This window comes from Psammomys obesus, unplaced genomic scaffold, assembly GCF_907164565.1.
Source record: "Psammomys obesus unplaced genomic scaffold, mPsaObe1.curated_primary_1811, whole genome shotgun sequence".
Classification (NCBI taxonomy): domain Eukaryota; kingdom Metazoa; phylum Chordata; class Mammalia; order Rodentia; family Muridae; genus Psammomys; species Psammomys obesus.
The window spans coordinates 8,180,626-8,207,202 of NW_026591918.1; the positions used below are offsets into that span (position 1 = coordinate 8,180,626).

At 52.5% G+C, this 26,577-nt stretch overlaps 1 protein-coding gene across 3 annotated transcripts in view; it reads right to left on the reverse strand.

Annotated features, from left to right (window-relative positions):
* Positions 1–1,354: 1,354 nt before the first annotated feature.
* The window catches only part of Prkcd (protein kinase C delta), a 30,678-nt gene continuing 5,455 nt past the window's right edge, over positions 1,355–26,577 (reverse strand). For all 3 annotated transcript variants that reach the window (XM_055612357.1, XM_055612360.1, XM_055612359.1), the window contains 17 exons: positions 15,819–15,941; positions 14,738–14,937; positions 13,346–13,406; positions 13,015–13,177; positions 12,877–12,908; positions 11,828–11,913; positions 11,477–11,606; positions 10,523–10,623; positions 9,099–9,195; positions 8,702–8,802; positions 8,429–8,602; positions 8,137–8,228; positions 7,578–7,640; positions 5,636–5,774; positions 5,340–5,528; positions 4,745–4,873; positions 1,355–1,994 (listed from right to left, as the gene is read on the reverse strand). In XM_055612357.1, coding sequence (XP_055468332.1) covers positions 1,836–1,994; positions 4,745–4,873; positions 5,340–5,528; positions 5,636–5,774; positions 7,578–7,640; positions 8,137–8,228; positions 8,429–8,602; positions 8,702–8,802; positions 9,099–9,195; positions 10,523–10,623; positions 11,477–11,606; positions 11,828–11,913; positions 12,877–12,908; positions 13,015–13,177; positions 13,346–13,406; positions 14,738–14,937; positions 15,819–15,933 — 2,031 coding nt within the window. In that variant the 5' untranslated portion in view covers positions 15,934–15,941 and the 3' untranslated portion in view covers positions 1,355–1,835. The remainder of the gene's footprint in view (positions 1,995–4,744; positions 4,874–5,339; positions 5,529–5,635; positions 5,775–7,577; positions 7,641–8,136; positions 8,229–8,428; positions 8,603–8,701; positions 8,803–9,098; positions 9,196–10,522; positions 10,624–11,476; positions 11,607–11,827; positions 11,914–12,876; positions 12,909–13,014; positions 13,178–13,345; positions 13,407–14,737; positions 14,938–15,818; positions 15,942–26,577) is intronic.

Sequence of the window (26,577 nt, forward strand, 5' to 3'; positions counted from 1 at the left end):
ACCCATCTTGCCTTCCTAAGCTGTGGAAATTTGTACCTCAGCCCAGAAGAATGAACTGCTGGCAGTCAGCAGCCTGGCTACTGGACCAGCCAATCAGGCGCTAGGACCGCCTTCATCCCCATCCTGACAAAGAGCCAACTGGGCCCCAGGGAGGGCCCTGTCTGAGACCTGAGCCGCTGGCAGCAGACAGGAGACCCAGGGAGGTAGGGACAAACTGGAAGCTTGTAGAAGGGGAGGCATGGAGGCCGTGAAGGGAGCCCCGTCAGGGAGCCCTGCACACCACAACCACTCTGGCCTGCAGGCAGCTGCCAGGTGCTGTGTCTTCAAGCCGGATTCCGTGACTGCTTAGTAGGTTTGGTCAGCATACTGGTGCAGGCCTCAGAACCCCATCTAGGCACTGAACATTTCCTCTCCTACCCTGACCCCCTCTCCTTTTCTCCAGGCAGGCAAGGACTCTTGTGGAATAATTCTAGAACTTGGATGCTGACTCTCTTCCAGAATGAGATAAGAAGATGTGTAGTTTCAGGCTCGCGTGGTGGCACACACCTTTAATCCCAGAGCTCAGAAGGCAGAGGCAGAAGGATCTCTCTGAGGCCAGCCTGGTCTACAGAGCAAGCTCAAGAACAGCTGGGACTACAGAGAAAGAGAACGGAACAAAAAGAGCTGCAGTTATAGCTGTCACCTCCTTGCCCTGTCCCCAGTTCACAGATGAGAACTATTATGGCTTAAAATAACCAAGGGGCATGACCATTTTTGGCTAGCTACTTTGGGTTTGAATCCAGATATACCTAAAAGCTGTTTCCTTTCTCTTTGTCTTCCTGCCTAATCTGGGGCCAGCCTCTGAATCTTTGAATCATTATTTTTGAGACAGGCTGGCCTCCAAACTCCGTGTGTGGCTGAGAACGAACCTGAACACCTGATCTTCCTGCTTCCACCTCTGAAATGTCAGGTTTATACACTCCCAGCCTCATGCATGCTAGGCAAGTATTCTACCAACTCAACTACAGCCCTCATACAAGCGTGTATGTGTGCTGTGTGTGTGTGTGTGCGTGTGCGGTGACGGAATAGGACACGTGCTAAGTGTCTATCACTGAGACACACATCCAGCTTTCTGCCTCTGCGCCTGCTTTCAGGCCTGGCTTTCGGCCTCTGAACTTCTGGGCTGGTCCTCTATGCCCAGAGACAGACTGTAGCCAGTCTCATCCCCACAGAGACCTCTGGGGGTTCCTACAGCAAAAGAAAACCCCTAAACACAAGCACATTTGCATGAAGACCCAGGGGTCTGCGACTGCAGTCAACAGTGGCAGGAGCACCTGCCACCAGTTTCCTGGGACACAAATGTCCCCACAGTTGGCTTGGTACCACTCAGTGTTTATTTAGACACACATAAAAGAACCTTGTGGTTCTGACAGCTTGTGCTTTTTTTTTCTTTTGGTCACATATATATATACATACACATATATGTATATGTGTATATCACACATATGCATGTTTTTTTAAAAAAGGCCAACACATAGCAGTCCCTACATGCTTTCTATACTGAGCAATATATACAGCCTATTGTAGATATGTGCACATATATAATATATATTTCAATAACTACATTCAAGTAATGGAACACAGGATTTACAGTTTCCCTCTGATGGCAAAGGGAAAGCAAGTTCACAAACTAGTTCACAGAGGAAGTACTGAGCCCCGCCAACAGGAGCCAACCCTGATGATGAGGCGGCAGCAGCAGCAATCACCCAGTGCCCGCTGTTCTCCGTGGGCAGTCTGAGTGCAAGCCAGCACAGACTGGCCTGCTCTGCTGGGGCGTTTGCAGCAGGTCTGGGAGCTCAGTTGTCCAGGAGTTGCTCAAACTTAGGATTCACAAAGGAGAAGCCACGGAAGGCTGCCTGGTCCATAGAGTCGATTAGGTTCTTGTCACTGTAGGAAAGGCGGGGTTTCTCACTCAGGAACTCTTGGTCAAAGTTGCTGTAGTCTGCAGGGGATTTCTGAGAGCAGAAGAGAGTAGTGAGTAAGTATGACAGAAATGCTGCCTCCAAGGTCTGATCTCAAAGGCAGGCAGGGAGCACTGGTTAGCGGGGAGAGGGGACGTCCTTCAAACAGGGCCCATGGACCACATATCTCCTGCTCTGCTTTTAATGGGAGCCTATAAGCTAAAAATAGCTTCTGCTGTCTTTGGTCGGTTGGTTTGGTTTTGGCTTTGGTATTTTTAAACAAAATCTCATTCTATAGCCCAGGCTGTCTACACAGTCACGATCCTCCTGCCTCAGTCTCCCAAGCGCTGGGATTATGGCCAAGCACCACTGCTCTCAACCATAGCCGCTATGGTTTTAAATGGTTGGGAGGAAAAAAATTAAAAAGGTCTCCAGCAGCAGATGAAAGTGAAGTCAAATGCAAATTTCTGTGCCCACAAATCAAGTTTTATGACTACAAACCACACATCTGTTGACATGCAGAGTATGGCTGCATTGACAGCATCAGGTCTGCAGAACTCTAAATATTTATTCTCAGCCTGTTTATAAGAAAAGTTCCTAATTCTCTGCTCCTAAGGACTGGGTAAGATAGTAACAGGTCTCTGGTGACCCTAGAAGCATTTGAGCTCGCACGGTTTTGTCTGGTAAGACGCTAGGAATCCAATCCAGGGCCTTGTGTATGTTACACTCGTGTTCCACAACTGAGCTTCGTGCCTAGCCCTCAGTGCTGGGTTTTGATAGAATCCGAAGCAATATTTTTTTTTTAACATGAAAATTCAGATTTCTGGCTTCTTTTGCAAACTGGTGGATTAGAGGAGCCCTGGATCAACTTCCTTCTTCCATCTTATCCCACAATGCAGTCCCAGAGATAAACATGACAATCCCATTTGTAGAAAAACAGGCACAGACGCATTAGGCCTTCTCTGTGGCCAGAGAGTTCATGGGTAAAAGATCGGAAGCAGGTTTTTGTTTTGTTTTTGCTCTTTCAAGACAGTCTCATGCAACTGAGGCTGGCCCGGAACCCCTGCTCTTCCTGCCTCTACCTCCTAAGGGCTGGGCTTACAGGTGAGCACTATCATGTCTGGCTCTGTTCTTTCATCTTAGAGGCCGCCGGCATGGTAGGTGAGTACTCTGCCACTGAGCTCGCTACAGTAGAGCCTTTGGGCTCACTTTCCGGCAGGCCCACTCTTGGGGTTGAGAGCCCACTGCCCTGTCCCTAGTGGCAGAGGCTGCTCATCACCACAGCTACCTAGTGTGTGGAGGAAGAACCCTCTCTCAGGAGCAAGAGCCATGTGCTGCTTTGAGAGCTGGGCCAGCCTGTCACCCTGCTCAGGGACCTCTGAATGCGAGATCCACAAGGGGCAGTGCTCTGCTCTCTCAAAGCACAAATGTGGGGCATGCCAGAGACTCCAGTGGGGACAGTATGTCCCAGCAGAGAATAGAAAGCCAGTGAGAGAAAGGCAGCCAGAGAAGGAGCTATGATTACAAAAGGGACACTGTGCCCTAACGTCTTTCTTTTTAAAAGACAAGATCATGCTGTGTAGCCCGGGCCTGAAGCTGAGAACCTCCTGTGTCCGCCTGAGCACTGGGGTTACAAGTGTATTGATGGGCACACCCAGCCAGTCCCAACTTTCCAGCGATGTAATCTACCTATCTCAACCAGTGCCACTGGCCACCGAGGATCTGGGGCTTTGATGCAGACCATCTCATTACCTGGGTGCCCTCTGCCTGCCCTGACAGCCTGGGCTCTGCTCACATAGACCAGTTTTTCCAGAGGAGCCTTGCAGACCATCTGTTCCCTGCATTTCAGGCTCTTGCTGCTATACCCTCGGGAAAGCAACCCATGCAAGTCTGCCCTGTGACATCTCCCATACTGTTGTTTTCTAGCACAGATTGTCACCAGTGTGCAAATGTCTTGTCTGGGCTCCTCTGGGCACCTCACCAAAGCCCAGCACAGTGTTCTGTACCCAACAAGGACTATGCATGTCCAATATTGATTGGAAAATGGATGTGATTAGGTCAATAGACAGATGAAGGATGGAAGTAAAGCCCTAACTGGTGGTCAAATCATAGTTCCCGGAAGACAAGGTACCAAAGAATTTGGCTACAAGAGATGGCTGATATCACCATGTGATAGTAACACACAGTGCTGTGTACCTATAGGAGGATAGCTTAAGTCCAGGAGGGTTCCGAGTCAGGACTGAGCAACATAGTGAGGTCCTGTCTTGGATAGGATCTTGCTATGCAGCCCTGGCTGACCTGGACTTGGTACCTCAGCGCCATCCCCACTGCTGGCAGCCACCACTGGGATTACAGAAACATGCCACACTTTTTGTTATTTGGAAACAGGGTCCCACTATGTAGCCCTGGCCAGCTGAGGCCTGACTATGAAGACTAGACTGGCCTCACACTTGTGGTTACTTTCCTGCTTCTCCTTCCCAAGCTCTGGGATTATAGGTGTGCTCTCTCAGGCCCGCCTGTTTGTTTCTGCTGCTGCTTATTTGGTGATGCTGAGGATCAAACCTGGGGCCTTGTACACATGGGCTAACTGTCTGCCACTGAGCTATATTCCCCAGCTCAAGATCCTCAACCCATAGTTCCAGATGTCTGCTGAATGACTGCTAAGCCAAGAAGACTATGAGAATGCAAGGGTAGAGGCTGTGGTATACAGCATGCCAGGGGAAACCAGGAAGCAGGCTTGCCGGAAGGCAAAGGAGGCAGAGCAAGGGAGGGTCCAGGCTTGGAGCAGGGAGGGGGTGACATACCACTTTGGGCTTAAAGGGCGGCTCCACTTTCCGTTTCTCCAGCAGCGTCCAGTTGATAGTCTTGAAAAAGGGGTGAATCCTGATGTTCCCTGTCACTCCCAGCCTCTTGACAGGCTCTCTCTCGAACAGCTGCAATCCACAGGGGCCTTAGCTAGAACTTGAGGCCATGGGAAACGGGAGCTCTGCAACCTGTAGACAGCCTAAGGGCCCCAAGACTGGGCAGGCTCACCCCAGGGAATTCTGGGGCTGAGGGTAAAGCTGGATGTTTAACTGCCTAGCTGCCAAGCACTAACGGGTTTCTATGTGCCGCTAGCAACTCTGAGGCAGCCTGAAGATAAGGAGGAGAGGTTGAGGGACCCACACAAGGTCACCAGCTAGTCACAGAAAGAGCCAGGACTTGGCCTCAGGTCTGCCTGTCCTCTGACTCTTAGTCATCACACCCTACTCATTCCAGGCAAGGGACTCAGAAAAGAAGTGCCTGGGAATGGGGACAGAGCAAGGCTTAAAATATGTCAGGCATGGATCCCCCAGGGAGCCCCTATTTGAGAGACAGGCCCTCCTGAAACCCCAAAGGCCTGGGTCAGCCAGGCCCCACCTTCTCCATGATGTCCTTGGATTCCTTGGTGATCCAACGAGGATAGTGTGGTGTGTCCACCCGGATGGATTCGAAAAGTTCATCCTCATCATCACCATGGAAGGGGGACTGGCCAATGAGCATCTCATAGAGGAGGACCCCAAAGGACCACCAGTCCACGGAGAATGTGTACTTCAGGCCCTGCAGGATCTAGGAGGCAACAGCGGTCAGAGTAGGGTGCAGCCCTCTTCAGGAAGCCTTTCTGGCTCTGCCCTACCAAGGCCGAATGCACAGCTGAGTGAGCTGCGTCTATTTACCTCAGGGGCGATGTAGTCAGGGGTGCCACAGAACGTGCTGGCCCGGTTCTCCCCAAATATATTCTCTTTGCACATCCCAAAATCAGCAATCTTGATGTGGCCATCCTGGTCCAGCATCACATTGTCCAGCTTGAGGTCCCTGAGGAGGTTAGGGCAGAATATCCCTCAACGCAAGTTCTAATCCTCCCTAGCCTTGCTGCCATATGCAGGATCTCAGGCCTGCAAGCCCACAACTCTCCCTCAGAGAGAACACAGAGGAGAAAGGGGAACGCAGGGAGATAACACAGGTGGCTTCTGGCAGCCACCATCGTGATAAATGTGGAACACATAGCACCCTATTCCCTGAAGCCTCGAGCAAAGCTCCAAAGTGCTGACATCACTTGCCCCTTGTCACCTAAATGTCCGGCAGATATATCCCACCCCCTTCTACCCAACTCAGGTTTGTCTGACTCAACAAGGGCAGGGGCCATGTTGATTTCAGGCATTAGTCATCTGAATAGATAACTTATATGCATGGGAACAAGTAATAAAGCGTTCAAACAGTACAAGGTTTCTCTCTACTAACTTCAACCACCAGACAGCCTTTAGCAATTCCAGGCAGAGACAAGTAAATTAGAGTGTGTATCTCATGCTCACTTTTTATGTATTCCTTTTAAAAATTTATACATGTGTGTGTGTGTGTCTATGTGGGTAAGTGCACACGAGTATAAGTGCCCACAGAGGACGAAAGAGGGCGCCAGATCCCCAGAGCTAGAGAGCAGGCGTGAACTGTGGGGCATGGAAGCTAAGAAACCAACCCTGCCAGAACAGCAGGTGCTCTAACTGCTAAGCCCTCCCTCCAGCTCCTCGCCCCAACCTCAGAAAACCAGAACCTCAGCAGATGATACACACTGTCACGTGGCTTGGTTGGGTAGATTTCCTTTTATTTTATGAGATAAGGTCTCAAATGCAGGCCAGGCTGATTTTTAAATTCTTTTTGTTGGGTTTCAGACCCGGGACAAGTGGCTGAGTTGCATGTATATTTAACATGCCAAAGTGGAGCTGGCTTCCAGGTTCTCCCAGCTCCCTCAGTCCCTACCTGTTACAGGGCATGGCTGGCACACCCTGCCCTCTGCCCTGAACTCTGCAGCCCAGGGGCTTCCCAATATAATCTAGACATTTCGGGTTCCTCCCTCTCTCTGCATTTTCTCTCTCCCTGCATGTACATGCTCTTTCTCTCTTTCTCTTTCCCTTCCTCTTTGTCTCCCTCCCCATGGCAATTTCCTTGGCCTTGTTCCTTGGGATTAGTGAACCCGTCCAAGAGCTACATCCAATAAACCTGCCTTTACGCATTAATCTGACTTGAGCTGGCTCATTTCACCAGCAAAGAAAACCCATTACTTTTTGTTTGAGACAAAGTCTCACTACGCAGCTCTGGATGTCCTCCGTAGCCCGGCTGGCACTGAGCTCTGCCTGCTTCTGCCTCCCGAGTGCTGGCATTACAGAGGTGTAAAGGCACAGCTTGGTTCCACAGGTTAGTTTCTGCTTGATAAACAGTTTAGTATCATCCCATGTCAAAATACAGAGTGCAGCCCGGGTGCTTCTGGTAAGTGAATGGCATTCCGCCATAGGATGGAGCACAGTGTACTGGATGAAGACTTAGGGACCAGTTCATATTGCTCAGGTGGCTCAGCTGGGGGCTCTGGAGTGAGAACAATGAGCATAAAGTAGGGAGACCCTGTCCTGCCAGTGTCGCCCCCCTTTCAACAGCACTGAGTGTGGGCAGTGAGTTCCCAGCTCCGGGAGCTACACCAGCCTCAGCTGAGGGGCGGAAAAGCTCTTGCGCCGGGTTAGAGGCTTAGGCAAACACTCAGCCTAAGACTCACTCTCAGCAGTTCGGAACTGTGTTCAGGCCAGGCACCGCCCTTCCCAGAAGTCCCCACGGCCCCAGTGCCACCAATACCTGTAAATGATGCCTTTTCTGTGTAGAAACTGCAGTCCGCAGATGATCTCAGCTGCATAAAACCTGAGCAAGAGATGGTGTTCCAGGATTTTGTTCACCAGTTCTATCACCCCACCCCCAGGGCAGGAAATGCTATAATACCAGGGACCCAACCAAGTGCATTTTTATCAGGTAAGTGGGGGCTTGGAGCCCGGGCAGCAGAATTTGAATTGAAAGCTTAATAAGCCAATGTTCTGTTGGAGGAGGGATTTCTGTTGACACAAATGTGTAAACACTAGTTTAGGTGTATACAAATGCTTGACTTCTGTAGTCTAGCGGCCACCAGTTCATTCTGCTGTCTATCTGAGGCCTGAAGAGAGGACAGGCCCTACAGGACTTCTGTGCCTGTCCTCTGTGCCTGTGCTGGCCCCATAAGCAGAGCTGGCTTCCCACACGGTGTCCCAAGTGTCCTCAGTGCTAGCTCTAGCCTGACTCAGGCTTTTCTTGGGGGAAGGAGAGAAAGAGTGACGGACAGACTGGCAGTACACTCGGGCTCTCTTCACACAGGGCCCTCACGTACGTAGCCCGGTAGAGTTCGAAGCGGCCTTTGTCCTGAATGTGGTACATCAGGTCACCCCCATTGAGGAACTCCATCACGAAGAACAGGTGGTCCTGGGTGGGGCAGGGAGTAAGCAGAGGTCAAGGGACAAGCAGGAGATACCATTGTAAAAGATTACGGAGCTCCAACAGGAAGCAGCGGGCACAGAGCCTGGGCTGAGGGTGATAACTGAGAGGGGTGACTAGATCAGCAAAGCCACACTATGAGGACGACAGCGCTGGGGCACAGGCAGTGACAGGAGAAGGCCAGGAACCTTGGTCTGGAAGGTACAGATGAGGTGGGTGAGAAAGGGATTCTCCCAGGCGAGCGCCAGCACCCGCTTCTCCACCATGGTGCACTCCACATCATCGTCGATCAACACCACGTCCTTCTTCAGGTACTTGACCGCAAAGTATTGGTTTTTGCCCTTCAGCTCGGCAAGTAGCACCTAGTGACAGGCAGGATGCTGAGCAAAGACCCAGGAGGGTACCAGCAACCCAGCCACTGGGGCCCAACAGGAAACCCCCGGTCCTCAGGCTACGCTCACCTTGCCGAAACTGCCTTTGCCCAGCACTTTGTGGAAGATGAAGTTATCAATGGTGCACCGAGTGCAACCCTCCCAGATCTTGCCATAGGTCCCGTTGTTGTCTGTTACAGAGAGAGAGAGAGAGAGAGATAGACTAAGGTCTCGGTCTACATGACTGCCTTTCCAGGGGCCAGGGGTGAACCAGGCAAGGAACCTCAGAGAGGAGAGAAAGAGCTGCTACGTACAGGTCTTTCCAGGACTCATTGGAGTCTCAAGGATAGGCCGGGGAAGGAAGGAGCTTTGGACAGAAAGGGGCTCAGTGCCTTATCCCAGGACTCCCTTGGCAAGGGAGACCATCCCCTTTCTTTGCCCTGTTGGGGGATAGAAGATTTACAGGGGATGTTTGACCCAGCTTCACCTGGGATATCATCCCCAGAGACTCCTGTCTTCTTCTCGAATCCCTGGTATATCCCGACATTGTCTGGCGATCCCGAGTCCAGCTTTCGCATACATTTCTAGGGAAAGGACATAAGAAGGAAGCCAAATGGTAAGATCACTGTCAGAACTCTCAGGCCAGGCAGAGGACCTCAACCACAATACACCCTCAATCCCAATGACATCAGAGGGGTAGAGCCCAGGCCTCACTCGTCCCTCCCCCCAGCCCTGAGAGCTGAAAGGCACAGATTATGGGCAGAAATGTAGCAAACTGAACCATAACTTCCTAAGCATTTAATATATTGTTTAATCTCATTTTAAAAACATTCATTTATTTATTATGTCTACAGTGTTCTGCCTGCATGTGTGCCTGCAGGCCAGAAGAAGGCACCAGATCTCACTATAGAGGGTTGTGAGCCACCATGTGGTTGCTGGGAATTGAACTCTGCACCTCTGGAAGAGCAGCCAGTGCTCTTAACCTCTGAGCCATCTCTCCAGCCCCCTAAAAACATTTTTTTAACATTTATTTCTGTGTATGTGTATACACCAATGTGCACACATGCACAGGCCACAGGACATGGAGGTCAGAGGGCAACTTGTGGGACTTATTTTTTTCCTGTTCTCTGGGTTCTGGGAAGGAACTCGGGCTGTCAGGCTGCGTGGAAAGGGCCTTTACCCACTGAAACATCTTGCCCGTCATTAACTTCAGTTCTGGCTCTGGGATTTCACTCTAAGGCTTTGTGTCCTTTAAGTTCCAGTCACACATAAATACACACACACCGTAAGAACCCCTTTCCCATACACCCAACATACAGCACGCGCTGTGCATTCTCACACACACACACACACACCATATATGTACACACAGCACACATATGTCTACACAACATACACTCCACATACCACAGAACCTACATAGCACCCATCCCTGTAGATCACACTGCACACACACATAATACACACAACGTAAACATACCATACACACTATGCATCTACAGCGTACACATACTACACACTCTATCTACCACCCACCCTAGATACCACACTGTAGGCACACATAACTACATACCAAATAAATACCATGTGCAGACAGATATGCAGACATCTCTCAGATACACAACACGCACGCTACACAAATCCTACACATCATACCTGCCACACAACACACCATGAGTGACACAGACATAACGCAGACCCGGTCCTTGTTTAAGATGTCTCAACACTGACTTCTGCAGCTCCTGTCTCCCTTCAGGTACCAAGCCGCTCGAATGATGAATTTCCCAAGATGACAAAGCCCCCTCTCTCTTTCAGAAGCCTCAGCCAGTGTAGGACTCCCCAGGCATGCTGCGAGCCCTGACACCGCCTGCTTCCACTGCCCTACGCCTGGGTCCCACAGCCCCTCCCTACCTGGCTCACTTGGGTCAAGGCCTCAGCCAAGAGCTTCTGGTTGATACCACACAGGTTGGCCACTTTCTCCCGGCATTTGTGGTGCACATTCATGCCACAGTCTGCAAGAGGCAGAGGCAGGACCAGAAGTGTTAGGTCTCAGGAACGGGCAGGGAAGGGAGAAGGGGGTGGTAGGAGTCAGGAGGACTTTTTGGATGGTTGAGCTTCTGGGGATGAGGGCATCTAAAGCCATCATGAGCCTTTTAAAATCTTTCATCTTTACATAAATCTTTAAATCTAAAGATTTAATCTTAAATCTTTAAATCTTTACATAAAGAAAAAGAATATAGCTGGATGTAGTAACTCACACCCATAATCCCAGCAATTGGGAGGATGAGGCAGGAGGATTGCCAGCCTTGGCACTGTGTGAGGCCCAGTCAAGAAAGAGAAAGAATGGGGAGGAAGAGAGAGAGAAAGATGGGGGAAGAGATATGGAGGGAAGGAAAGGAGGGAAGGAGGAGAGAGAATAGGAGGGAGGGAGAAGGAGAAAGAGAGAATAGGAGGAAGGATGGGAGGGAGAGAAAGGGAAAGAGAGAGAGAGAATGGTAGCTAATCATAACCTCCTTAACATCTTGGACAATGGAGAGAGGCAGCTTTCCTCAGAGCCTTGAGACTCTCCTGAAGAGAGCCTGGGAGGGGCCTACGAGGGGCAAGCAGTGGTTATGCACTTCCAGTCATTTGCTCCTCAGTGATCCCCCGCACGTAGCTCAGAGGTATGGAGACCTATGGTCTGGTCAGGAAGGCTAGTGAGAAGTTCCTCTGAAAGGAGGGGCTCCCCCCAAATGAAGGGAAGACAGATGAGAGTCATTTTACATTAGGGCCAGGGTAAGAAGTATCAGGGTAAGGGGTAAAGGCTCATGGCAGGTACTGGGGCTCAGGAGGTTTGGGGGCAGCTGGGATTTGGGTAGCACACACCTTCACACTTTAACCCCTGTTTCACCAGTCCCCAGAGCAAACTGCCACAGTGGTCACAGAAGGTGGGGCTCATGTAGTTATAGACCTTGAAGCGGTGTGGCATGTCAATGTTGAAGCGTTCTTTCTGGAACTGAGGGGAAGGGAATTACAGATCACATGACAGTTCTCCCCCAAATGGTTGTCAGAGTCTTAATAGGGTTCCAGCAGAGTCTGGGAAACCCAAAGGCCCAAGGAGCCCAGGCAAGAGGTAAGGGAAGGTGAAAGAGAGCGAGAAAAGAGGGTGAGCCCCGAACAAAGAGTGTAGGATACCCGCAGCCCCCGCCCCCGCCCCAAGCCCTCGGCCCAGCTCACGATGGTGTCCCGGCTGTTGGCAGCGGTGCCTGTGCAGCGGCCGATGATCTTGTCAATGCATTTCTTGTGGATGGCAGCATTGCATTCTTGAAGGGGCGCAGGCCCAGGACGAGGGGGGGAGGCACCAAGAGAGGCAGAGTCTGAGCTGGCATTGCCGGCCAAGTACAGCCCTCTGCACAAAGCCAGCCTTCTCACTGGCCGCCCACACCCTCACCCTACACAGGCCTCAGCCTAGGGTTTTGTTTTTCCCTCCTTCTGCTATCCCTTCCAGAGGGGCCTAAAAAGCCTGGGCAAGAGATGGGCCCCTAAAGGGTTGTAAAAATTACAGACTCCCAGTAGGGCTGGGCAGGTAGATGGATAGGGGCAGAAGAGCCCCTCTTTCCCACTTCTTCATTCCACGCTAGCAAGCAGCTGCTAAGCTCTCTCTCTCACATGTACACACGGCATGCCCTGTACATCCACACAAAGCCTGCAGGATCAGGACAACGGCCTTCTCTACTGAACGCTAAGCCCTTCACAACACAGCGTACACACTTGATCCAGGGGGTCTTCACACTCGAGTCTATTATCTCTACCTTATGGAAAGGAAACAGGCATTTGACCAAGGCCGTACTGTGAGTCAGTGGAGCTGCCTCTGCCTGCTCACACCCAGTCTGCAGAGCCTGCTCCACACTTCCTGTCATGGTGAAAGGTGTGCTCACACCTGCGCATCAGAGACACTTGCATCCACGAAGCACACAAAGTCAGGGGAGTGCTAGCAAAGCTCTCACCCCAGCCCCCAAGGGCAGAGGCCTCATGTGTGTCGGTGGCTGGTTTGTGGCTGGCTTCTGTGTAAATCTCAACAAAAGCCTACTTTGGGTAACAACCTGAGAACGTGCACAGAGCTGGGAATGCACAGAGCTGGCTCTGGCCAGCTACAACAAGCCGGATTGGCACTAACTGGCTGGAGCCACACACAGAGGGCTCTTGTCCAGCTCCAGGGACACAGGTGACGGTGTGCGGCATTCGTCGGCACACACGTATGCACACATCAAACAGGAGAGACTTACGCCTGCATTTGTAGCCTTGCTTGTTGAGGCCCCTGGAAAGCAAAGCCCCAGCAGAGTGAGTGAGAACGCTCCAGTCCAGTCCCTCCCTCTCTGTCCAAGCCCCCCCCCCCCCGCCCCGCAGCTGTCACCAGCCCTTACCAGACAAACTCTTTGCACACAGAACAGAAGGTGGGCTGCCCAAAGAAGGTGGCAATGAACTCGTGGTTCTTGATGTAGTGGATTTTGGCCTGTTTAATGGCTCCACGGCGGTTCATGGTTGGGAACTTGGCCTCCTCCTCACTACGCATAGACTGTTTGCAATCTAGGAGCCATATGGTAAAGTCACCCCTAGTCTATGAAGGGCGGCCCCAGCTTCAGGTCCTCCCAGAATAGCCCCATGTCCCCATGGGAGCTGCTTCCTTAGACATTACTGCAGGGTCTGCCTCTGACCTGGCAAATGAGGTTGCCCCTGTCCCCGTGGAAGTCTTACCCCCATCTTCCAGGAAATACTGCACAGACATCAGCACCTTGGCCTCAGGCTGCAGGTCCAGCTGCAGGGGTGAAACGGGCATGCCAAATCAGCCTGGGCCAGGTGAGACTCAGAACCCACCTCCATGGCTCTCCCCCAAGGCCAAGGGGGCCCCTAGAGCCTGGCCAGACACCTGCCTGTCCAGGATGGGCAGGGCCCCGCCCAAGCCCCGCCCCACTCTGAACCCAGGGTATTATTACATTTGGGGAAGTGAAAGGATCCAGCCCACACCCTGCTGGGCCACATGGCTCAGGAGAAGTGCAAGGGAAACTCCCCACCCAACCGCCATATGCACACGCACACACCATACCCCCGTGCCCGATACACACACACTGTGCGCTCTGGGACAGGGTCTTCACTAGCCCAAACAGCCCAGAGGGAAGGGCCAAGCCTCTATCAGGACCTACACCCTGTGACATTCCTCAGGGACAGTGCATGGCCAGGAGGCTCTTTGGTCCCTGCCTAACTGGCTAAGAGCTGTGCTGCCCTGAGTCACCCTCTCTTCTACCTTGGCTCCTTCCCTCCTCATGGAAGGCTGACCAATGCTACTGATGGTCACTGAGCCTTTTTAGAAAGACATTTTGGCTGTGGAAGCTTACAGGATTGTATTGGCACTGGCATTCTGCTGCCACCAAGAACATCACCACAGATGCACGTGGTCACAGTTCTAGTTTCAGCAGGTGAGTGGGCCGCCTGCCAGCTTTCTTCTCTTACCTCTTTGCTGCTAAATATCATAAGGCTGCTTCTACACCTGGCTAGACCTTTACCCACCAAAATCGAAACAATGTCCTCTGAGCAGGGAGCCTGGCGTTGGGGCAGGAGAACCCCACTTTGCAATGCATATCCTGCTCTTCCAAAATTAACAGGTGGGGAGAAGCAGTTGAAATAATCAAGATAACTTCCTTCCACACCCACAAGGTGCCAGCCTCTGCAGCGTCTCCAGACTTGGCGGAGCTGGAGACAAGCACAAGACCACTGAGCTACACCCCAACTCTAACCTTACATTTTAAAATTTTGAGACAGGATCTCATTAAGTTACCCAGCAGGCCTTGAACTTGTGACCATCTTGCCTCAGCCTCCCAAGGACATAGGACTATAAACCTGGAACACCACAATTGGCTTGCAATAGGCACTTGACATTAGTGCTCATTTTATCCCACAAGGGACCTTGAAGTAAGATGTTTTTGCTCCTTTTCATGAAAGGAGGAATAGCTCAGAGGTGCTGAGGCCCTGGCTATCAGGGCCAGGGTTCAAGCCCAGGCCACAGTGGGTAGAGTCCTGAAGTGCTCGCTCCCCAGGCCCCAGCCCCCCTGGCATGTATGCACATGCAAGGCCCCGCTCAGAAGCCCTCACCCAGAACTCAGCCTTGCCGTTGTTCTTCTTGCAGCGCTCAGCCAGCACTGACACGCCCACCGTCACCTCAGACATGGGGTCTTCAGCTGCCCGCATCAGCACGATCTGGATGACACGGCCTTCATAGATGTGGGCATCGAATGTTGACTTCCACTCGGGGTACATGGTAGGTTTCTTCTGTACAAGTGTCTTCCCTCGCTCTGTGACAGGACCAGGCAGAGAAGTCAGGCTGGGACGAGTCACCCCCTCCCTGGACCTCCTGAGGATGAGCTATGGCTCTCAGGATCCCACTGACAGCCAACAACCTCTAGTGCCTTCTGGATCCTCTGGTGGGTCCCACCTCTAGTCCTTTTTATTTTCCCTTTCCTATAACCTTTTTGCTCTAGCTCCATTTCAACTTCTCTTTCTGTCTGCATTCACCCAGGGAACATCTGTAAGAGATGCCACATGTCAGCCATGGACTGGAGGCAAGCAACATAGCCTGGTTCTGTCCTAAGCCCCAGACAGAGACACAAACCACTGCATTCCTCAGATAAGCATTAAGCCACAGCTATGATGGGATCAAAGAGGGCAGAGACGGTAGTCCTAAACCTTTCTGCAATCAAGTGGCCTGACCCTAAGATTCAGAGAAGACTTTCTGAAGGAAGGGGCAGCTCAGCTAGAACCTAACAGGTGTGTAGGCAGTTCCAGCATGGAACAGAAGTGAGACTAAAGCGAAGGGTGCCTCTCCCAGTAAGCCACCCTGACCCTAGGCTGGGACAGGGCCTTCCCTAGGCTCCTCAGCAGGACTCAGTCCCTGTGACCTGTTCAGCTCCCCAGTAGGGGGAGTCAGTCCTGGAGCACTACAATAGGCTCAGTGTCTAGCTCAGGGCCTGGCCCAGGCAGACATGTGGAAGCCATGACAGGAAAACCGAGATGTGGGAGGCTCAATTTAACCAGTATCAAGTGTGGAGAACTGATGGGTTTGTCTTCCTGCATCCTCAGCCGGGTAGCTCAGGGAGACAAGAAGGATCCAGGAGGAAGGGAAGTCTCCCTCCACTCTGAGCCCTGCGCCCCTCTAGGGACTGGCTTCCAACCCTACCTGTGCTGAGCGCCTCCTTCATCTTCACGGCACAGAAGGGCTGGCTTGCCTCGTCCTCGGCCTGCAGGGAGCCCAGCTCGTAGGAGTTGAAGGAGATGCGCAGGAAAGGTGCCATGGTGAAGCCTGCAGTGAGACCGTGCACAGGAAGGGATGACACCATGGCGGCAGAGCAAAGACAGTGGAGAGAGATGGCCGCCAAGGACGCTCAAGCACCCACTCCCCACAGAGCTCACACCACAGGTACACCAAATGTACTAGTCCTTAGCATCAATGGGATAGACTGGGCAGTCTAAAGTAAGTCTGGACTTGGGTACCTCTGGTTAAACTAAAAGACAGGAAACCAGGCCTGAGCAACAGCCACTGTGGTGGCTGCTTTTTTTTTTTTTTTTTTTTTGGTCAGTCTACCGGGCCAGGACACAGTCCCCATCCCTGAACTGGAGGCATTTGAGCCTGTGATACTTAGACAATCATTTGGGGAGTCACTCAGTGGCCCTCTCCTGGCCAATTACTGGACACCTTTGCATGCCAGGGACCTAGAATGCCCTCTCCTCTCACTGGGCTCATGAAGCATCTCTTGATTCTCTTGTCGACTTGGCTCATAACCATCCAGGTAGAGAAGCATGACCAAACTAAGTCCCTTTTTAAGCAGCCAAAGATCCCCACTACTTAGATGGAGAAACTGAGACCCAGGCTGAGCCAGAACTAAGAACCAGAGCTTTGTTCAGCACACCCCACCCTTCTGAACAAAAGCCCCTCAGGGTCACGTGCCTCCTGCCCATTTTGGTCTCCAGAGAACAGAGGCAGCAACCAAGCAGGTAGGGAGGTGTGAAAGGAACACAGTAGGGGGATATGAAAAGGGTATGCAGTTTCATATATGTCTAAGTATGAAGCTATTTTAATGTTGAATGTAACATACAAAACTGGACTCAGGGCACCCTTACAAATACACATGCCGCCGCCACCACCACCACCACCAGCACAGCTGCCCAGCCTCAGGCAGCTCCCTCCAGCTCCTCAGCAAGGCAACTAGAACAGCGGCCAGGTTTGCCCGGAGCTCCCAATTCAGATGAGCTCACAGGAAACACTGACCTCAGCCTGAGGCCCAACCCAGAGTGCCCAGCCAGAGCTCGGGCCCACACCAGAGCAGAGCAGAGAGACTAGAGAGGCTGACTCCACCGAATCCTCCTCTGGTCCGGTCCTACCCGGGAAGAGTGAAAGCAGGTGGACAGTGCCTGTGTCCACACCCCCAAGTCTCTGGCCTGAAACCAGCAAGTGGGCAAATGCTGAGTGCTAGACCAGTGCCCATGACAATCTGGAGGGCAGGAAAGGAGAAGCAGCTGTGGGCTCCTTCTGGCCTGGAGCATGCCATGAGCCTGCGTGGGGGTGGGCTTGGAGACGACAGGTCTGCAAGAATAAGACTGTTCTAGTTTGCTCTCCGTTGCTATGAGGAACATCGTGACCAAAGCAGCCCGAGGAGGAAGGGGTTAAGTTCATCCTTCAGCTTACAGTTCATCGTATAGTGCAAGAACCTGGATGCAGGACCTGATGAAACACCAAGTTGCCTCTTTTCCAGGCGGTCAGCTACCTTTCCTATACCTCCCAAGACCACCTACCACTGCCCACAGCGAGCTGGGCCCTCCTTCCCACATCAAGAAAATGCCCTGCAGACTTGTCTACAGGCCAATCTGATGGAGGCATATTCTTAATCGAGGTTCCCTCTTCTCAGATGGTTCCAGATTGTGTTAAGCTCTCTCTCTCTCTCTCTCACACACACACACACACACTAACCAGCACAAAGATTTACACTGTGTGCACCTGGGAGGTGAGGCCATGCAGGTACATGGCATGATGGGAGGTCAGTAAATGGCGGAATGAAAAGCAAGCTACGTAGGACTGGCATTGGTCACATGTAGGTGTCTTGGATGGATGTCCCAAATTCCCAAGGAAAAAATGCATCTTGGACCTCCTACTGACCTCAGAATCCAGGGCAACAAGAGCCCCAGGGAGTGCTTCCAAGGTCTGAAGTAACGAGCAGTGCCCCTCAGAGCACAACTTGCCATGGGCCCGTGTCTACATACCAAAGATCACAGCGGCTGCAGCTCTGCCTCCTGCCTCTCAATAAGATCGCCCAGAAACAAGATAGGGTAGTGAGTGACTTTCATAGTAACTTGGAGGGTAAAGTTGAACAGAAAGAGAAAAAGTTGAAGGAGCCTAGGCTCCTCGGGAACAAGAAATCACAGCCATCCACGTGGCAGAATGGTAAGGCTGGCTGGACACAGGTCCTTGACACCACCGCTGCTTGGCTATGTGGCTATGTCTCGTGAGCTCTGAGTCTCTGCCGCCCCATATTCCAGATGAGGACTTGTCTGTCCCTGGTCTCTAGGCGCCAGCATCAACCTGGCAGGCCCAGGGCATATCCTCTGCTTGATGTTACCAATTGCCCTGCGGCACACCCTCTGTACGTCCACTCGTGTCCCCAACTGTGCTTCTACCTGCCAACCAGCCAGGGGACAAGGAACTGTCCCCAGTTCTGGGACAGGAAAGTCATGTCTGCAGGAGCATGTGGCAGCTCATCCTGGACAGGGAGGCACTCCACGCACTCGCTGACCAGCCTCTCCCCACAGCTCCCTCTGGTGTCTAGCCCTGCCTGAAGGCCCATGGCTCTCTTTGCCCCTGGCTTGCCCTGGACTCACGGAGCTGTGTAGAAGAGACAAGAGGTCAGAGCAACCACAGGAAGGCGATGCAGGGTTCTGACCTGTGGGCTGCCCCTGAGGCCTGCACTTGGGCTCACACTCACAGCCGCTTACTGTTACAAGCCAGGGAAAACCACAACCACAGCAGGTCTGGGCCCCCGCCTTAAACCTGCATTCAGGCCGCAGTGCTGCTAGCACAGGGGAGCCGTGGTCTCTGTGGGCTGCCGGGGGACTACCCAACAGTCACTGAGGGGTCAAATCACTTTGTTCCAAGTTCCGAAGCCAGAAATGAGGACAAAGGTCCAGCTGGTGCAAACCCCCACTTGGCTCTCATTTGGAGTACTCAGACCCCAGAAGGGAAATAAGATGCATGAGCTAGCTAGCACCTGCGTCTGCCTCAGTGTGACCTTGGGAGTCTGGGTAACTGTCCGTCTGCACAGTGAAGTCAGCCTGCCCCACAGCCTTGCTGTGCCTGAGGAGCGGTGGGAGCACAAAGGCAGGCGTGCTCACCGTTTATAAACCCCAGGCAGATAGGCCCAGCGGACAGCAGGGGCTACCCTCACAGCACTCCACAGGGGATAGGTGGGCCTTCCCCAGCATCGGGGGTGCCGAGTCTCTCGGCTCCTGCTCCTCCAGTCTGTCTATGAGGTAGAGGGCAAGGGAGAGAGTCGCACAGCCCAAGCTGTCACTCTCGGCTCACCCACTTCTGAGAAAGACAGTCCTGTCCAAGATGACAACATACTGCATTAGCTTGTAATTAGCTCACTCTATCCCTGCGTAGCCCCAGGAAGTGTTTTCTGGATGAAGAAACCTAGGTTCAAAGAAGGTAAGTGACTTACTCAAAGTCACAAAGCCAGTAAGTAGTGGGTAAATGGTGGGAAGATGTGAATGTAGGCCTGTTGGATGCTGTAGCTCATGTTGTTTCTAGTAGACTCTGCCACGGGAAGATGAAGACAGGAAAGAGGGCAGGAAATGGAGACATAAATATAGCAGAGATAGCACAAACACTCACGAAGGCAGAAAAGCGAGGAGAGCATGTAGAACCTTTTGCCTGAGTCTATTCACCTACACTCATCCTGAGTCCTGGCCTGGTCCCAGCCTGTCCTTAAGGGAACTCCTCTCCTTTTGGACAACAAGGGCAGTACAGACCCCTGAACTGCTGTCTTTCCTGCATGTCTAAAAACATGGGAAACTGGCCCAGGTCCCTATCCTTGCCAGAGACCAGAAGCCTTGAGGTGAGCAAGGCAGTGGCCAAGCCACCACAGCAGGTCACCTTCTCGAGAGCAAATAGAAACCTGTTTCCAGCCAGCCCAGGGCATTGAGAGAGCTAGCCTCAAGGTGCCCAGGAAGGCACTGTTGACATTGCCACTGGGTGTATCCAACTGTGGTGAGAAAGGAAGCAGAGATGCACACACCACCTCCTTACGGCACAAAGGGGAAACTAAGGCCAAGGTTCTCCCGAGGTCCCAGCTCTCAGAGTTTTCCCTGTACCCTGGTCTGATTCTGCCTCACAGGCCATGGGGTTACATCCACTGGGCAGAGGGAAAAGCTTGGGTTGAGAGTGGAGAAGAGGGACCTAGGTCAGACTTCTATGGCAAACTGAACAGGCTCAAGAAAACATCAGCTGAAAGTCCTGGGTGTGTGTGGCGGGGGGAGGGGTGTCATCTGACTTCTTCAACAGATTCCTGGGAGCCCTGACCCTACCTCATATAGCCCTCTACTACCCACAGCTGCCTACCTTGGACTGGCACCCATGGCCTCCCATGAAGATACCAAGACTAGATGCAGATGGTAGCAAAGTGGTGCCCTCCTGGGGCTGTCACCCTACCTGGTGTGTAGGTCTGGTCATGGAACAGGATGGATTGAGAGGTGATGTGATGGGCAGGTGAGAGGAAGCTGGCCCTGCAGTTTTAAAGAGTAACAGGTAGGATGAACAACCCGGCTGGGCCTCGGGAGGCTGAGCTCTTCCATGTTGGAATTCCCAGATAGAACCAAGCACAGAGGGCATGGGCTTTCACAACTCAGGAAATAGGCTCAGCTGGAATTGCAGGAAGAGGGGAGAGAAAGCCTGCCTCTGTCAGAGCCCATGGTCTCAGGCCATAGCCAGCCCCCAGAACAGGAATGCCTTCCATGGGACTAGCCTCATATGCTTGCCAGGGTTCCTTCCTCCCCCTCCCTCTCGGGGACCAGTTACTGGCCATACGCTCTCCTGCATGAACTCTTCAACACTCTACTATTCCTTTCTGCTTGCCCCAGCACCCCACCCCCTGGCTGACTCTACCCAGAGCACGGAAGGAACCTTCTTGGCTAGCACTGTTCTTAGAAGAAGCCAGAGGCCTCAGCCTGGCATTTAAGGCTCCCCCCACCCTGTCCCCATCCTGTTCTCCACCTCAAATCCCTCTCTGGCTGTTTGGCACCTCACTTGCCAGCCCCATAAACCACTACATGTTCCCTGAGCCAGAATGGCTTCTTCTCATATATCTATCTAGATTGTTCCAAAAGCCAGCCCTGGTGATCTTGTCCCACTCCCAAGAAAGGCTGCTGCTTCCATGTTGGTAATCTGTGCCATATGTTACCTGTTGTAGGTGGGGTGCTGTCCCTTTGCCTCTAGCTTAGTCATCCCCATCCTGGCTACATGATGACCCCTCAGCAATCCCACTACCGAGAGCTGGCAGTGACACTCAGCGTAGAACACTTGCCTGCTGTACATAAGTGCGGACACACGCGTGCGCTCACAAACAAAAAAAGAAAAGAAAAAGAAAAACCCCAAAATGCAAAACATGAAAACCCACATTAACTGCATACAAGGGTGATGGGCCCTATCTGTCCGTAATCCCAGCATTCAGCAGGATTGGAAATTCCAGGCCAACCCGGGCTAAAAAAGGACCCTGCCTCAGAACAAAAAAGGATTGCAAATACAGTCCATGGGAATAAGAAGGGGACACCAGACGGCATGATCATACTATTTCAACCACATAAGGGTCAGGCTACCCTAAGAACCGAGTGAAAGCTGGGGTCTTCTCTCAAAAAAATAGACATGCTTATTTTCGCACAAAACAGGATGGGGCTGGGCTACAAAAGTCTGTCTCAGCCCCAGTCAGTGAGTGGCACAGACACAGCAGGCTGATGGAGGACTAAGGATTGCTGAGTAGGATGAAAGCAAGCTTTGCTCAGGCAGTGAGAATCAGGAGTGAGAGGGCTGAGGTAAAATGGGGCAACAAAGGGCTACTGGCTGGGTGGCTGGAGGGTCTTTAGCCTGAGTGATATCACAGCCAACCCTACCAGAGGTTCTAGATGAGTTACAGGGCCAGGACTAAGGGTTCATGGCTGTCAACGGGCCCACAAGCCCTTTGCCATCGAGGGCACAGCCTACATCAGGCACAGAATTGTGGTCCTCTAGCTGGCCTCCAGATCGGGAATCTCTGCGCTCAGTCAGAGGGAGAGTTCCTGGTTTCCATGAGGAAGAAACAAAGACCCTTCATGGCCCAAGCCAGGAGCCAGCTTCTTTGAGAACAAGAAGTTCTCTGTAATGAAACAGGGGAGGAGGGCCATTCAGGACTCCCCAAAGACAACCATACGCATGCACACACATGGTGCGTGACAGACTTTAATATGGTCAGGCATGGGGAGTCTCCTTGGACAGGTACACACACAGCCCTAGGATAACAGAGCGCATACACAGAAATGCCTCCCACTCAACCACAACTGTCACACATGAACAAAGAGCCAGGCATGTGCGCATGCATACCCACAAACACACAACTGCTTGGTGGGATAAGCCCTAATATATAGACGGTGAACAGGCACATTCTAGGCAAAGAGAGGCCTGGAAGAGCCTTGCATACCTGATTAGGTTCTGGCACCAAATACAGCTTTTCCTGTCACAGTACCCTTGGGGACAATGGCTGGGGAGAAAGGACGGACTGGGAAGGATAGCAGGGAACCAGGCCAAAATGGGCTTGCCTCTTCAGGAGGTCCAAAGAGAAGTCCAAAATATGGAAGAGAAGGGACAGGCTGGTCAGGCACATCTCTAGGCAGGCCTTAGCCTGCCCACTGGCCAGCAGGCCCTGCGGGGAAGTGAGCAAATACTGAAGCTGGAGCCCACGGTGGCAGTCACAAGCCTGGCAAGTGAGGAGAGGACTCTAAGTGCTGTGTTGGGGGCAGCCCACATATGACCTCCATGAGCCCCAGGCTTACACTGCAGAAGATGACCAAGGGGTTGAGCAATTAAACCAAAGTCACAAAGCCAATGGGGCCAGGGGGAGGAGGTAGGACAGTTTCCAACCCAGACTCTTAGACCTGCCCATCGGACTTATCAGGGGAAGGGGCTATGTTTTTTGGTGTGGACTGCTCCTTTGGACCCTAGTTGTTGGTCCCAAGTCCATGTCTTATACCTTCTCTCCCTGTCCCCTCTCAATGACTGTCCCCAGAATGTTCAGATTTATAACCATGAACTGTTTTGTGTCTGGGCAAAACAGCCACTTGGTCTTTTGCTATTTGTCTATAACCTTCAAGATGGGCAGTGTGCAGAGGACAGGGCCTAGGACCTCAGGGACCTGGAGAAAGCTGGGAGAATCAGCAGCATCCACAAGGTGTGCCATCCCCCCCACAACTAATACATAGAGAAACTAGTGAGCTCAGGCCTTCATAGGCTGGGTGAATGTAGTTCAGAACATGGCCAAGCCTCCCTAGTGTTCCATCTGCAATGGGAATGATCTCACCCGTGTACCATGCTGAACACAGGGCCTGGAATGAGGCAGTGATATACACAGAAGTCAACCCTACTGTCCTCATGCCTGGCTCTCTCCCACCTGCCCTTCTACCCATCTCCAGTCGTCCTTGATCCTCTCGGGGTTAATCCAGCTGTGGGATGCCCCAGGCTGCCTGCTACACTAGGATCCTATCTAGGCCGGTGTAGTTGAGTCCGTGGGCAAAGCCCCAGTCAGCAGCTGCCACTCATGGCCTAACAGTCCCCTTGTCTTGATAGTCTAGACCCCCAGGCTTTGTCTGGCTCTGCCGCCAGTGGATTCCGGAGAGCCTCCTACCCAACTACATACACCACATCGACATCTGATCCAATCTTGGCCTAGTGACTGGCCTGTTTACTCAACATGGCTACAGATGTGATCCAAAGCTTCCGTGTCTGTTGTGAAAACAGCAGCTCAGTGACCACAGGCCTGCCCTCCTGGCCCCTAGGTAGGTACCTTTGAGGGACAGCTGTCCTATCTTGCATCTGAGGTCTTTCAAGCTTCCACACCAGCGGGAGCCCCTCTCCCCCCCAAGCCAGCCTTGCATCATCGGGCCTCACTTTGGACCTAGAGTACTGTACTGTAGGCTTCTGTGCCCACCTGGCTCTCCAACCTCACCACGTGAAAGAATAAAAAAAAAAAAAAAGCTCAGAGCAGCCCACAGCAGCCTACTGATGTCCTGCTTCCACGTGTTCTCATCTGCCAGGAGTGCCCACGCTCAGTCATCAGGCCAGAAACCTGGGGCCTGTTTTCTGCTTGCCTGCCTCCCCCCCACGCAGCCCACTCCCAAGCCCGCCTTTGTGGCAAGCCTCAGGCCTCTCCTGCCTCTCCTACCCCGACCTGGTCCCTACCGCTGAGGCCAGACTGAACCCCTGCCTGCCTACTCTCATTCTCCCCCACAGTCTCTATGTTCCAGCTCCAAACAGGGCTTTCAAGACTGAAGGCAGGAAAGCAAACTCTGTTATCCCTGGCTTGGCTCTTCGTGTGTCCCAGCAAGTCCATCAACCCATAGCCTTGACCTCCATGATCTAGGCAGCTGCCTTCTCCTCCCTCCTGTGCCCTGGCTGTGGGGACCCCTTTCACTTCCTTGACAACCAAGTTCCTCCTCCGAGGAGCAGAGGCTCTGTTCTGTCTTCCTGTACCCTACCCCAACAGTGGCTCCTTCCCGTCATTCAGGTCTCACATGCACACTCCTGCTCTGCCCATTTCACAGATGAGGCAACAGAGGCTGAGAGCAGCCTCGACTCTGGCTTGGGTACAGCGCCAGGAATAACTGCATCAGATAACACCCGATGCTGCAGAGGTCTTGCCCCTGCACCTTCAGTATGTCCTCCCTCCCTCTCAGCACAGGCTTACAGTAATCTCCAGCCCTCCCACCTTGTAGGCCTGCATGCCACACCACCATCCTTAATATTCATCACCACAGATCCTCAGCCTCTTGGTCCCAAACAGCAACAGGCAAAGAGGAGCTGACCTCAGTATTCCTGGGACACGAAAGCCCCTCTCACCAGCTGTCACATACCAGTGACGCAACTTTCTAACCTAATGATACCCAACCCTTCTGTGACCCAAAGGCTGGCTCCTGAGGACAGGCAGCCTGGTAGGAGGGCTTGCCACCCACCTCCCCATTCCAAACCTAAAGTCCTGTAGGGGACCCAAGCAGAGAGGAGCTGAAGGGATTCCTAAGCAGCTATCTGGGGGGCTTCCTCTCCCCTCTCTTCACCCACTTCGTCCTCACTTTGAAAAGGAGCAAGAGGAACACAAGCAGGAGCAGGCTGCGCTGCTGACTATGCACAGCTCCTCTGCCCTGAGCTTCTGATGAGGACATGGGGCCCCTGGAATCGGCAGAGCCTTACTCAGCAGCTAGTATTGTGAGTGGAGGCAGAACTGACAGAGTGGAGGGAGTCAGAGACAGGACTTCTCAGCTGGCTTCCACAGCCATGTTGCTGAGACGCCAGGCCAGGCCCAGCGCATCAAACAATGATGACACATTAGCAGTGCCACTTGCTAGATTTGAATAGTTACTCTGCATCAGGCACTAAGTGCTTTAAAGCCCCTTCAGTTCCTGATATTTTATTGTTTTTTGTTTTGTTTCATTTTGTTTTGTTTTGTTTTGTTTTCCAATAAGGGGTTTCTCTGTAGCCCTGGCTGTCCTGGAACTCACTCTGTAGTCCAGGCTAGCATCGAACTCAGAGCTCTGCCTGCCTCTGCCTCCTGAGTGCTGGGATTAAAGGCCTGCACCACTATTACCCAGCTAGTTCCTGCTATTTTGCATACATTATCTTCTATTCCCAAATAACTCATAAAAGTGTATATAAATACGATTTTGTCAGAGAGGGAAACCAAGGTACTGCGTGTGAAAACCACTTGCACAGATTTGTCCATACAGCTGCTTAGTGCTACCTAAGTTCTGGAACACAGGAGAGTCCCTGCCATCCCCGGGGGCTGTGCCTACTGGTGCTGAAGCCCTGTACTTGGGCTTACAGGCCTGGAACAAAGAAAAGCTGGGGTTGTTGGGGCTGCGGGAGGCCTACAGGCCTCAGGCCTTTATCTTCCACCAGAGCTCCAGACAAGCCTGGACAGTCTTGGTAGGGAAAGCCCGGTCAATTGACCTAACCCACAGGCCAGACACTGTTCCTCTCACAGGCAGAGTGGAGTGAGGCAAGCCCTAGGCGGAGCTGGTCAATCCCACTCTGAAACCACTTCCTGGGCAGTCCAGAGGAAGTGAGTCTCCAGAAACCTTTTGGACCAGCTGAGTCTCTCCCCTGGCTCAAGCCATGGAGTGTGAACCCCAGGAGAAAAGCGCCACACTGGACAGGCCTCTGAGTTCAGCTACTCCTCTCTCTCCCGGCATAGTGCGGAGACAGAGCAGCTCTAGGTCCCCCATTGGCCTATCACCCCTTGGCCCCATGACCAAACAGCCCACTCACTTCCTCTTCTGTGGCAGTGGCCACAGCTTGAAGCGGCTAACAGGACCCCTCCTCCACACTTGTGCCCCTATCTCCAACACCAAACCCTGGTCAGCTGGGGGCCTGGGTCATGTGAGCAGATCTCCCTCCCAGTGTGGCCTAACTTCCTCCACCCTGGTGATTGTTTTCTCCCGTCTTCCCCTTCTGTTTTGGTTTTGTTTTTTATTTTTGAGACAGGGTTTCTCTGTATCCTCGAACTCACAGATCCGACTGCCTCTTCCTCTCTAGTGCTGGGATTAAGAACATGGCGACCCCACCAACCCAGCTACCCCTGGTGACCTTGGCTACACCTGGAACCTCACTGTCAGGTGACAGACTGGGACTGACTCTGACTGCCACAGTGGATAAT